The sequence below is a fragment of the Capricornis sumatraensis genome, chromosome 2 (assembly GCF_032405125.1).
Source record: "Capricornis sumatraensis isolate serow.1 chromosome 2, serow.2, whole genome shotgun sequence".
Classification (NCBI taxonomy): domain Eukaryota; kingdom Metazoa; phylum Chordata; class Mammalia; order Artiodactyla; family Bovidae; genus Capricornis; species Capricornis sumatraensis.
Window position 1 is genome coordinate 64,449,386 of NC_091070.1, and position 12,206 is coordinate 64,461,591.

The 12,206-nt window shown below is 38.1% G+C and overlaps 1 protein-coding gene across 1 annotated transcript in view; it reads left to right on the forward strand.

Moving 5' to 3' along the window:
* The window catches only part of UBR1 (ubiquitin protein ligase E3 component n-recognin 1), a 154,691-nt gene extending 152,028 nt beyond the window's left edge, over positions 1-2,663 (forward strand). Inside the window, exon 47 of the mRNA XM_068963839.1 lies at positions 135-2,663. Coding sequence (XP_068819940.1) covers positions 135-276 — 142 coding nt within the window. The 3' untranslated portion in view covers positions 277-2,663. The remainder of the gene's footprint in view (positions 1-134) is intronic.
* The last annotated feature ends 9,543 nt before the right edge of the window (positions 2,664-12,206 follow it).

Consider the following 12,206-nt stretch of genomic DNA (forward strand, 5'->3'; position numbering starts at 1 on the left):
ATATACTTTTTAAAACTTTGTCCTGGTGATTCCACCCAGTTCGAAGAGTATCTCAAACATTCAGTATAATTTAAAGAATAAAGATATGACATTGCTTGATTCAAACTTACATGTTTTGTTATTTTCTCCTAAAGGAGGGGCAACCCCCTTCATTTATCTCATGAGCGGTATCGGAAGCTCCATTTGGTGTGGCAACAGCACTGCATCATAGAAGAGATTGCCAGGAGCCAGGAAACTAATCAGATGTTATTTGGATTCAACTGGCAGTTACTGTGAGCTCCAGCTCCACCTGGGAACAATCACGAATGAAGACAGGAATGAAGACTGATTCAAAATTATGGAGACCTTGCTGAAGGCTGGGGAAGGGTTGGAGGGTCTTTTGCTCCATGTCCAGATTCACATACATCAATAAAATATTCCTTAATGGAGTATTTCTTTCAATTAGCAAACATATGCTTAAAAGGGGAAAAAAAAACCATAGATTAATCTGTTTTATGTTCCAGAACACTAAAGAATTGCTTCTTTACCCCAAGTGTCTGATTCTGCTAATAGCTCCAGAAAACTCATTTTCCTGCATCATCTGTCCCATTTCACTCCATCCATCTGAAAAGTGTAGTCACATCAAGCATTTGGCGAGCATTCTTATATATTGTTTAACTCTTCTACAATTTGGTGTTTCCCCCCCCCAAATTTGGTTTAGCTAATGGATCACTGACAAGATTTTAATGATCTGTGATAGTCTTCCTTGCAGCTAAAGAGGAATTCAGAAACCATGTGGTATACTTCAGTTGAGAAAATTTTCTTAAAAGTAAACATTTTATTAATATGTCTCTCTTAAGGAAAAGCCCCTCATGTTGCATTTACTGTTTCAGCCAGAAATTAGATTTCTGTATGGAGTTTCCGTTTCTACGGCAAATTTCTGCTGGTATGGAAAAGCTTTTTTTCCTTGAGGTCAAATTTCTGTAGACCTCAAAGAAGAGTTAGGATAATGTATTCATTATTTATCCCTGATGTGACAAAGCCTGCAGTCCTCACCTCTGATGGTGAAGATTAGCTTTCTTGGGTTTTGAAATTATACTTTCCATTTTACAAAGGCAAGTTTCTAAAATGAATTCGCTTATCTCTTGATTGTGGCACCACTGTATTTAATTCAGAAACCTGTTGCAGTTCTGTTTAAACTATCTATAGAATGAGGGTAAAAAAATTCCCCCAATGAGTGGAGCATTGGATGTAAATTAGAACAATCAGATTTAAGCCTGTTCTGTAACCTTCTAATGTCTTTGTAAGACAGATCCTTCATTTGTTATCTTTGTGCAAACTTCTCATAAGCTCTGGGTAGATGATGCATACAACCAACCAAAAAAGCCATGTGATCAGTGGTCTGTGTCCTGTTATATATAACATGCTGTGGTTGAGCCATCTTGTTTATAAATAACAGAGCTCTCCTGAATCTGTGCATAGACTTCTTGGCTTTAACTTTTTATATCAAGAACTTGGAATATAAAACAGAAGGCAGAAGAGAAATTGAGATCTTATATTTTAACTTCTGTTGTCTCTGGGATAAAGTTAGAAGTTGGAAAAATGCATTCAGAGACTGTCTTATTTTTCCTTTGGTGACCACGGTCATATGTGTTTAAATGTTTTCCTACCTTCTTTTTGCTCAGCAAAAGCAAGCAAATAAAAATATATTTGCAAATTGATGATACACATTTGGGGTTAGGTTTTTTGGTATCTTTATGTAACATAAGAAAGTGAATTTTTCAGTAAGGGATTGGCATGAACAAGTATCAGAATCACAATCATGATTTTCTACTTGAATAATTATCATTCAGAAAATATCAGGAAATATTAATAGATACAACTCTAGTGAACAGTCTATAACTAGTGATGGGTGAGGGTTAGAAATTTCAGTATTCAGTTTGTCAAATTTACCAGTAGGACGAAATGATTACATTTCCCTTTATTTCTTATATAATTTGTTGGATGGATTGTCTGGAAAGGTTTGAGCCATTTGCCTGGGAAACAGAAGATTCTTGCCTAATCAGTTGGCCCCAGTTTAGCAAAGATAAACTGCTTTTTCATTTCTAGCCTTTTCCTATCCACTTCATAAATCCTAGAGTTAGGCTCTCAAGCTGCCAGAGGGACTATCTTGCAGTGGCCAGTCAGATCTTTACTGCCAAAGAACCCATTTCCTGTTGAGTTCCCTTTCCTGAGGTTGACTCAGATTTCTGCACTGCCGATGAACTTATGTTCTCAGTGCTGCCCCCAGCCCACAGGATTTCTAATTATGCTCAAATATCCTCGTTGTTTGCCTTCATCATTGTAAACAATTTAAAAGCTTATGAAGTTTGCTCTAAAAATGAGCAAAAAGTCACTTTATTTTCTATAGTGTATTATGTGGAGGAACTGGTTCAACAGATTGGCTCCAAGACTGTGTTTTCCTAATGTTTGGTGAGGGGCTGGAAGGAATTTTAATGATGCAGTGAAGAAGAACATACATCTGTATTATTAATTTATTATGTTGGTATATGGGCTGTGAGTTCACCCTTGAGTGGTCATTTGTCATTTCGTAACAACTATGCATTTGGTTCACTGTGATGATCATCTATATTTAGTGACTGCAACATGTTTATACCACTGATTCAAATTCCATCCATGATGAAGTTATACAAATAATGCATATATTGATATCTTTTATTGAAAAATGTAAATTTAAAACTTGTATAATGTTCTGTGCTTTTTGAAATAAAATATCTTATATGTGTATATTTAAAAAGAAAGAAAGGGACTTCTCATGTTTGGGGATTTGGGTTTGAAGTATAAAAAACTATACCTAGAATGGAGCTCTAGCTAAAAGTTAATATTTGTCAGCCCCGACAAACTCTTAAAAACACATGGGCATTTTGTGTAATTGTCTCCAAACTTTTTGACCATATACTCTATCAGTAAATTATTTTACCTTCTTTGTTTAGGGGCTTTCTCAGCACATACTGGCAGATATCATCTTCTTTGGAGAGAATGAAAAGCTTGCAGATTCCACTAACTTCTTTGGCCCCAGGCAGTGAGGCACAGTAACATCAGTGAGTCCGGGAATATACTCGTCCTTATTTTCACGATGACCAGATTGAGAACACTCAGACTGGCTTCCACAATGCAACTTCCTACAGATTTGTTCTGGCTTTCTCTAGTCCTCCTTGGTCTGTAATAGGAGTGTCCCTAACCCAGTAGCAGGTGGACCCAGCCATGGGTCAAGACACCCTGCTTCATGGAGAAACCCTGTTGTCATTCCCACCACTGATTCAGCCCATGTATAACCCTTCCATTCTTCACCCAGAGTGTCAGCAGCAACTTCTGTGGTGACATCCTTCTCATAAGAGGTATGAAGTTTTCATTCATCATCCATTTCAATGAGTTTCTGGCAGCCAGTGGCAGGGAAAGAGATGTTCAGCTTCATTCTGAAGCAGCTGACTGCCTCCGAGTCACTAACACAAAGCTCACCTATTTTTTAAAAAATTGGATGAGCTAACAGAGTCAGATGAACATTAAAGAGATGAACCTAATTTTTAAATGGGCAAGAGATTTGAATAGATTTTTCTCCCCAAAGAAGCTGTAAATTGCCAATAAGTTCATGAAAAAAGATGCATTAGTCATTCAGTTCAGTCACTCAGTCGTGTCCAACTCTTTGTGACCCCGTGAACCGTAGCATGCCAAGCCTCCCTGTCCATCACCAAGTCATACAGTTCAGTCGCTCAGTCGTGTCCGACTCTTTGCAACACCATGAATCTCAGCACGCCAGGCCTCCCTGTCCATCACCAACTCCCAAAGTTCACTCAGACTCACGTCCATCGAGTCAGTGATGCCATCCAGCCATCTCATCCTCGGTCGTCCCCTTCTCCTGCCCCCAATCCCTCCCAGCATCAAAGTCTTTTCCAATGAGTCAACTCTTCACATGAGGTGGCCAAAGTACTGGAGTTTCAGCTTTAGCATCATTCCTTCCAAAGAAATCCCAGGGCTGATCTCCTTCAGAATGGACTGGTTGGATCTCCTTGCAGTCCAAGGGACTCTCAAGAGTCTTCTCCAACACCACAGTTGAAAAGCATCAATTCTTCGGCGCTCAGCCTTCTTCACAGTCCAACTCTCACATCCATACATGACCACAGCAAAAATCATAGCCTTGACTAGACAGACCTTAGTCGGCAAAGTAATGTCTCTGCTTTTGAATATGCCATCTAGGTTGGTCATAACTTTTCTTCCAGGGAGTAAGAGTCTTTTAATTTTATGGCTGCAATCACCATCTGCAGTGATTTTGGAGCCCAAAAAAATAAAGTCTGACACTGTTTCCACTGTTTCCCCATCTATTTCCCATGAAGTGATGGGACCAGAGGCCATGATCTTCGTTTTCTGAATGTTGAGCTTTAGGCCAACTTTTTCACTCTCCTGTTTCACTTTCATTAAGAGGCTTTTTAGTTCTTCTTCACTTTCTGCCATAAGGGTGGTGTCATCTGCATATTTGAGCTTATTGATATTTCTCCCGGCAGTCTGGATTCCAGCTTGTGTTTCTTCCAGTCCAGCATTTCCCCTGATGTATTCTGCATAGAAGTTAAATAAGCAGGGTGAGAATATACAGCCTTGACGTACTCCTTTTCCTATTTGGAACCAGTCTGTTGTTCCATGTCCAGTTCTAACTGTTGCTTCCTGACCTGCATACAGATTTCTCAAGAGGCAGGTCAGGTGGTCTGGTATTCCCATCTCTTTCAGAATTTTCCACAGTTGATTGTGATCCACACAGTCAAAGGTTTTGGCATAGTCAATAAAGCAGAAATTGATGTTTTTCTGGAACTCTCTTGCTTTTTTGATAATCCAGCGGATGTTGGCAATTTGATCTCTGGTTCCTCTGCCTTTTCTAAAACCAGCTTGAACATCAGGAAGTTCACGGTTCAGGTATTGCTGAAGCCAGGCTTGGAGAATTTTGAGCATTCCTTTACTAGCATGTGAGATGAGTGCAATTGTGCAGTAGTTTGAGCATTCTTTGGCATTGCCTTTCTTTGGGATTGGAATGAAAACTGACCTTTTCCAGTCCTGTGGCCACTGCTGAGTTTTCCAAATTTGCTGGCATATTGAGTGCAGCACTTCCACAGCATCATCTTTCAGGATTTGAAATAGCTCAACTGGAATTCCATCACCTCCACTAGCTTTGTTCGTAGCGATGCTTTCCAAGGCCCACTTGACTTCACATTCCAGGATATCTGGCTCTAGATTAGTGATCACATCATCATGATTATCTGGGTCGTGAAGATCTTTTTTGTACAGTTCTGTGTATTCTTGCCACCTCTTCTTAATATCTTCTGCTTCTGTTAGGTTCATACCATTTCTGTCCTTTATTGAGCCCATGTTTGCATGAAATGTTCCCTTGGTATCTCTAATTTTCTTGAAGAGATCTCTAGTCTTTCCCATTTTGTTGTTTTCCTCTATTTCTTTGCATTGATCTCTGAAGAAGGCTTTCTTATCTCTTCTTGCTATTCTCTGGAACTCTGCATTCAGATGCTTATATCTTTCCTTTTCTCCTTTGTTTTTCACCTCTCTTCTTTTCACAGCTATTTGTAAGGCCTCCCCAGACAGCCATTTTGCTTTTTTTGCATTTCTTTTCCATGGAGATGGTCTTGATCCCTGTCTCCTGTACAATGTCATGAACCTCATTCCATAGTTCATCAGGCACTCTATCTATCAGATCTAGGCCCTTAAATCTATTTCTCACTTCCACTGTATAATCATAAGGGATTTGATTTACATCATACCTGAATGGTCTAGTGGTTTTCCCTACTTTCTTCAATTTGAGTCTGAATTTGGTAATAAGGAGTTCATGATCTGAGCCACAGTCAGCTCCTGGTCTTGTTTTTATTGACTGTATAGAGCTTCTCCATCTTGGTACAATGTCACGAACCTCATTCCATAGTTAATCAGGCACTCTATCTATCAGATCTAGGTTCGTGACATTCCACCAAGTCATTAGGGAAACGCAAATCAAAATCACACTGAAGTATTGCTACATACCCACAAGAATGGCTATCTTTTAAAGACAGATAATGTGTTGGTGAGGATGTGGAGAATTGGGACCAAATACAGGCAGTCCTCACTTTGTACAGTAATGAATTACTGCATATATGGTCATGTAAGCTGAAAGCAATCTTAGTAATCAATGGGAAAGGTACAATTGTTCTATGGCCTTAAAAATTTTTGGTCAAAACAAACTCTTACTGTCAATAGTAAAAGAATTGGGAAATGGAAATAGTAAAAATAATATTTATGTAGTACAATATAATTTATAACATTAGAAACATTGAAAATTAAAGTGTTTTTTTTCTAAAAGTTACAAGAAAATAACAAGCATGCCTGCCTTCTCTTTGTATAGCTTATGATGATACAAAGTGAGCATCTTTTCTAGGCACTGGCAAATTGTCACATTTCTAAGTTTGGATCAGCTTCCAGAGTTTTACCCTTTTGTGTTCCAAAACCGTGAAATACTTCCAAGAGTTCCTTTAGTGTGAAGATTTTTGGTGTTTCTTCCAGAACATTCATCATAACCATATATATATATAAAATATATATATTTTGAAGTTTGCCTTCACTAGCTTCTGACACCGAGTCTCTCAAATAGCAGTAGTCTCTCAAATTCCATAGTTAATTACTACTCCTATAACTCCAGTATAACTTATAAAACATCTAGATTTGACTCGAATTTCGCTTCCAGCATTATCACTTGAGTCTCTTTGCTGCATTTTTATCTTTGTTGGCCATTCCCTGTTTTGGTTGTCCATTTTTGTAAAATGTCACATAGATTTATTGCTGGGAGACAAGGAGACAACACAACTATATGCTTTGCCCTCCATCACTGAGCTGAACAACAGATTTGTAATGTTGTTCACCAGCAACTCTGAAAGAAGTTACAGAATTGGTCACTGATCATGACACACATCTGTTATTTAATGATTTGTGGATTGAAGAGCTAGCCATGTAATTTGCACTTTATGAAATTACTCAGTTATATACCATCATAAGTGAAATTTGAACCGTTTTGTTGACTAATTTTAATAAATTAAAACATGGTAACTGGAAAATCTTGCATGTAGGAACTGTGCAGGCTGAGGATATCTTGTAGTAGAGCAGCAACTTTCCTAAAGCAAATCTACAGGATATAAAAGGATGAGTAGACACATTAATAAAGGAGACTTTAACAAACATCTCACGATCTTAGATAAAGTGGACAAAGAATTAAGAAGAATATAGTAGACCTAAACAACATAATCAGTGTGTTGGTTGGGTCCTACAGTAAGCAGATACTGAGACAGATTTGGGAGCAAAAAAGGTTTAAGTTGTTGCACTAAGCCATTCATTCAGTCACAACTGGGCAAGGGAGTACCCAGAAGTGTCCAAGTAGATCATCTAAATTCCACACATGTTCCTTCCTTAATCCAAGAGCCGCCCTACCTTCTGCTCATCCAGGTCAATTGCCCCTGCCAAAATGGCAACTCCTTTACTCGCTTGCTAGTTGCATGCAGTCCAAAAGACCACAAGCCATAGTTTATAGTTTAGAAGGACCCTTGCTGTGTCCCCTGGCAAGAGTGAACCACTGTTGGGGACCAAGACATCTAACTGTGAAGAGCCCAGAATTGCAAGGACAGAAAGCACAGACTTCTCTAGGGAGTCATTTAAGATGTGAGTTGGAGTGACTGCTTGATTCCTGAATTCTAAGTATTCTTCCTGGTAGAAACACAGTTTCTGATATTCAGTGTGTTCCATGTGTTTTATAAATAAGTTAATTTGTATCATTTTTAATATCATAAATTTTAATATTTTCCGTTAGAGGTATTTGATATTTACTGGTAATAAACTTATTTTTTCTTTTCTCTTCCAGTATTTATACCTTATTTCTTCCTTTACTAAATGGATGGGAGAATAGAGTGTGGTTACTTAATACCAAGAGTGAAAATTGATCATAAAAAACCTTTGTAAGTGATACTCAGGGCAATGAGGAAATCACTAATATTGTTTTCACAGATGAAGAATAATGTGATCGGATTTGCAGTTAGAAAGAGCTCTCTGGCTACCCTGTGGAAGAAACAAAAGACACTGCGAGACTGGAAAGAAGACCAGCTAGAAGCCTCAGCTGAAGTAATGAGATAAGAAGTGATAGCCTAAGAAGGAGAGTGGCAACTGGAATGGAGAGGAATTGGTTTTTAAAAGATAAAATATGTCTATCTCCATTTAGCACAATCAACTGTGATTTTAATAAGCTAATCAACACATATTTCAAGTCATTTTGAGGACAGACATTTCCTTTAGGGGAAATTCATCTCCAGAAGACACTAAAAAGAACTTTATAATAAATGTCATCACACTGTTAACAAAAATGACTTGAAACAAATGAACCTATCAGGCTCAGTGTAAAATATGAAAATAATGCAATTCAATGAATGAAAAATCAGTTACTGGAATTTATTTTCCTATGGACAAGCCTCAGTCAGGGAAGGTCACAAGTTGTCTGTGGCAGCTTCTAGAACTAGTTAGCTAAATTGTAATCATTGATGTGGTCCTCGATAAACAATATAGATGAACTGAAAAAAGTAAATTATCTCCTGTTGTCATTGTTCAATCACTATGTCGTGTCTGACTCTTTGCGACCCTGTGGACTATAACATACCAGGCTCCCCTGTCCTTCACTCATCTCCCAGAGTTCGCTCAAATTCATGTCTGTCGAGTTGGTGATGCTATCCAGCAATCTCACCTTCTGCTGCCCTCTCTCCTTTCACCTTCGATCTTTCCCAGAATCAGGGTCTTTTCCATCAGTCAGCTCTTCCCATCAGGTGGCCAAAGTGTCGGAGCTTCAGCTTCAGCATCAATCCTTCCAATGAATATTCAGGACTGATTTCCTTAGGATTGACCCGTTTGATCTTGCACTTAAACAGACTTTCAGTCTTCTTCACCACAATTCAAAAGCATCAGTTCTTCAGTGCTCAGCCTTCTCTGTGGTCCAACTCTCACATCCATACATGACTACTGGAAAAATTACAGCTTTGACTAGATGGACCTTTGTCAGCAAAGTGTTGACTCTGTGTTTTAATATGCTGTCTGAATTTGTCATACCTTTGCTTCCAAGGAGCAAGTGTCTTTTAATTTCATGGCTGCAGTCAACATCTGCAGTGATTTTGGAACCCAGGAAAGTAAAATCTGTGTCTGCTTCCACTTTTTCCCCTTCTATTTGCCATGAAGTGATGGGACCAGATGCCATGACCTTAGTTTTTTAATGTGTTTTAAGTCAGCTTTTACCTTGATGTACTACCTACTAAGTTTCTGGAAATTTCACTTGTCATCTGCAGATTTATTTTGTAGAACATTCAATGTCCAAGTAACACCACCAGAAAGATATTTTTAAAGATCATATTTATCCTCATCATCTGATTTCTAAAAATTATATAAATCCCTATCCACTGGATAGTCAGCTTTGATTAATAAGACAAAATTGAAGAGCCTGTTCTATTTCAATACAGCTAGCAGTGGAATACTATGGTCACTAGGGTGCGCTATTAGCATTGCCAGTCAGTTATTCTACTTTAAAATCACAGAAAACCATTCAGCTTTTGGAGCTGCTAATCACTGAACGAGATTGAAAATCACTCATTTTTCCAGACTGTTGCAGACACAGATCAGGAATCACATCACCTCACCACTTTCTCATTTGAAAATTGTGAGTATCCAGTAAAAAGCCTCTTGATGAAAGTGAAACAGGAGAGTGAAAAAGTTGGCTTAAAGCTCAACATTCAGAAAACAAAGATCATGGCATCTGGTCCCATCACTTCATGAGAAATAGATGGGGAAACAGTGGAAACAGTGTCAGGCTTTATTTGGGGGGGCTGCAAAATCACGGCAGATGATGACTGCAGCCATGAAATTAAAAAACGCTTACTCCTTGGAAGGAAAGTTATGACCAACCTAGATAGCACAGTAAAAAGCACAGACATTACTTTGCCAACAAAGGCCCATCTAGTCAAGGCTATGGTTTTTCCTGTGGTCATGTACGGATGTGAGAGTTGGGCTGTGAAGAAAGCTGAGCGCCAAAGAATTGATGCTTTTGAACTGTGGTGTTGGAGAAGACTCTTGAGAGTCCCTTGGACTGCAAGGAGATCCAACCAGTCCTGGGTGTTCATTGGAAGGAATGATGCTAAAGCCGAAACTCCAATACTTTGGCCACCTCATGCAAAGAGTTGACTCATTGGAAAAGACTCTGATGCTGGGAGGGATTAGGGACAGGAGGAGAAGGGGATGACCGAGGATGAGATGGCTGGATGGCATCACCTACTCGATGGACATGAGTTTGAGTGAACCTCGGGAGTTCAGAGAGGCCTGGTGTGCTGCGATTCATGGGGTCGCAAAGAGTCAGACATGACTGAGCAACTGAACTGAATGATGCTTTGTTAATTGATGACCTTGAAACAATAAGAAATCCTAAAAGACTGAGCAAATATGTAGAGAATTTACTGTTCTAGTAGAACACAATTTGTAAAAAGTTAGGTTTTAACATTTAGTGATTTGTTGTATTCCATAAAAGTTAGGCATAAATAGGAAGTCAATCAAGAAATAACTATGATTAGAATTACTTTTGTAATTACAAATTAACTTTTAGTTTCTTTTCTAACTTTACTAATTTCAATCAATGAGTGTCAGTCTTCCCTAATATTATGGTCTATTTTAATGATCACCGAACACCAAACACCAACAGGTTAAAAGACAGTAGACTAATATATCCAAAACTGAGATTACTTTGCCTACCTATCCTCCCTCCCCTGCCATTTTTTTCTTACTGGTTCCTTTTTCTTTGAAATTTCTTTAATTAGAAATAACCCCTCACAGCAAAATAAAGGATGAAGTTTTCAAAAATGCAAACACTTCAAGAAGTGTATTTAATGTGAATGCATTTCTGTCAAAATGAGCATGCTGCTGAAATTGGCTTAAAGAGGTCAAGCTCTCAGAGGACCCTCCCAAATTTGGCCTGCTGCCTATAGTTTACTGACCCTTATTCTAGAGCATCTTTGTAGCCTACATAATATACCTCTAATAGTTATTATGGTGCATTGTAATAGGATTTGCATATTTGCTAATGCACTTTGAAACTCTTAAGGACAAAGACTGTTTATTCATATGTGTTTTTCCAGTGCATAGCAGAGCAGTTGGCATTGATTGGCTTTAAAATTTTTTATTTAGTGGATTAAGTAACATTCAAATAGTAACTGGTTAGATTGACGACAAATTTAGAAAACAGGATTGTTTGCTGATTTGTGGAAATGCTTGAGCACCAGTCCACTACTAGCTTCACATTTCAGAAGACCGTGGAGAGTTTTTAAAAACAGCTTTATTGAGATCCACTGTCAGTGCCTTGGGCCTCTATATCCTTGGGTGCTGCATATATGGATTCAACCAACCATTGATTGAAAATTTCAGAAAGTTCCAAAAGCAAAATTTGAATTTTCTGCATGCCATACAACTGTTCAAATAGTATTTATATTGTTAGGTATTATAAATAATCTAGAGATGGTTTAAAGTATATGGGAGGGTGTGCATAGGTTATATGCAAGTACTACGCTGTTTGCTTTTCTTCTTCCAGTTTTATTGAAATATAATTGACACACAGCACTTTACAAGTTTAAGGTGCACAGCATAATGATTTGGCTTATTTATACCATGAAAGGATTATCACAAGTTTAATGAACACCCATCATCTCATATAGATATAAAATAGAAAAAAATTATTTTCTTTGTGATGGGAACTCTTAGGATTTACCCCCTTAATGACTTTCATATATAATGCACAGCCTAAAAGACAAGAAAGCAAAAAAAACATTTTTAAAAAGCAATGTGAATTATATTTATCATGTGTACATTGCATCTCTAGAACTTATTTAACTTATAAATGGAAGTTTGTATTTTTCGACTGCCTTCATTTTCCCCTCCCCACCATCTTGCTTCTGGTAACCACAAATTGATCTCTACGATTTTGTTTGAAGTATAATTTATCTACAACACTGTTAATTCCTACTGTTAGTTCCTACTATGCCATTTTATATAAAGGACTTGAGTATCTGTCCTTGGATTTGGGTATCTGTAAGGAGGATCTACAGGAGGGATCCCCTACAGGAGGGGTGGTGGTCTGGAAC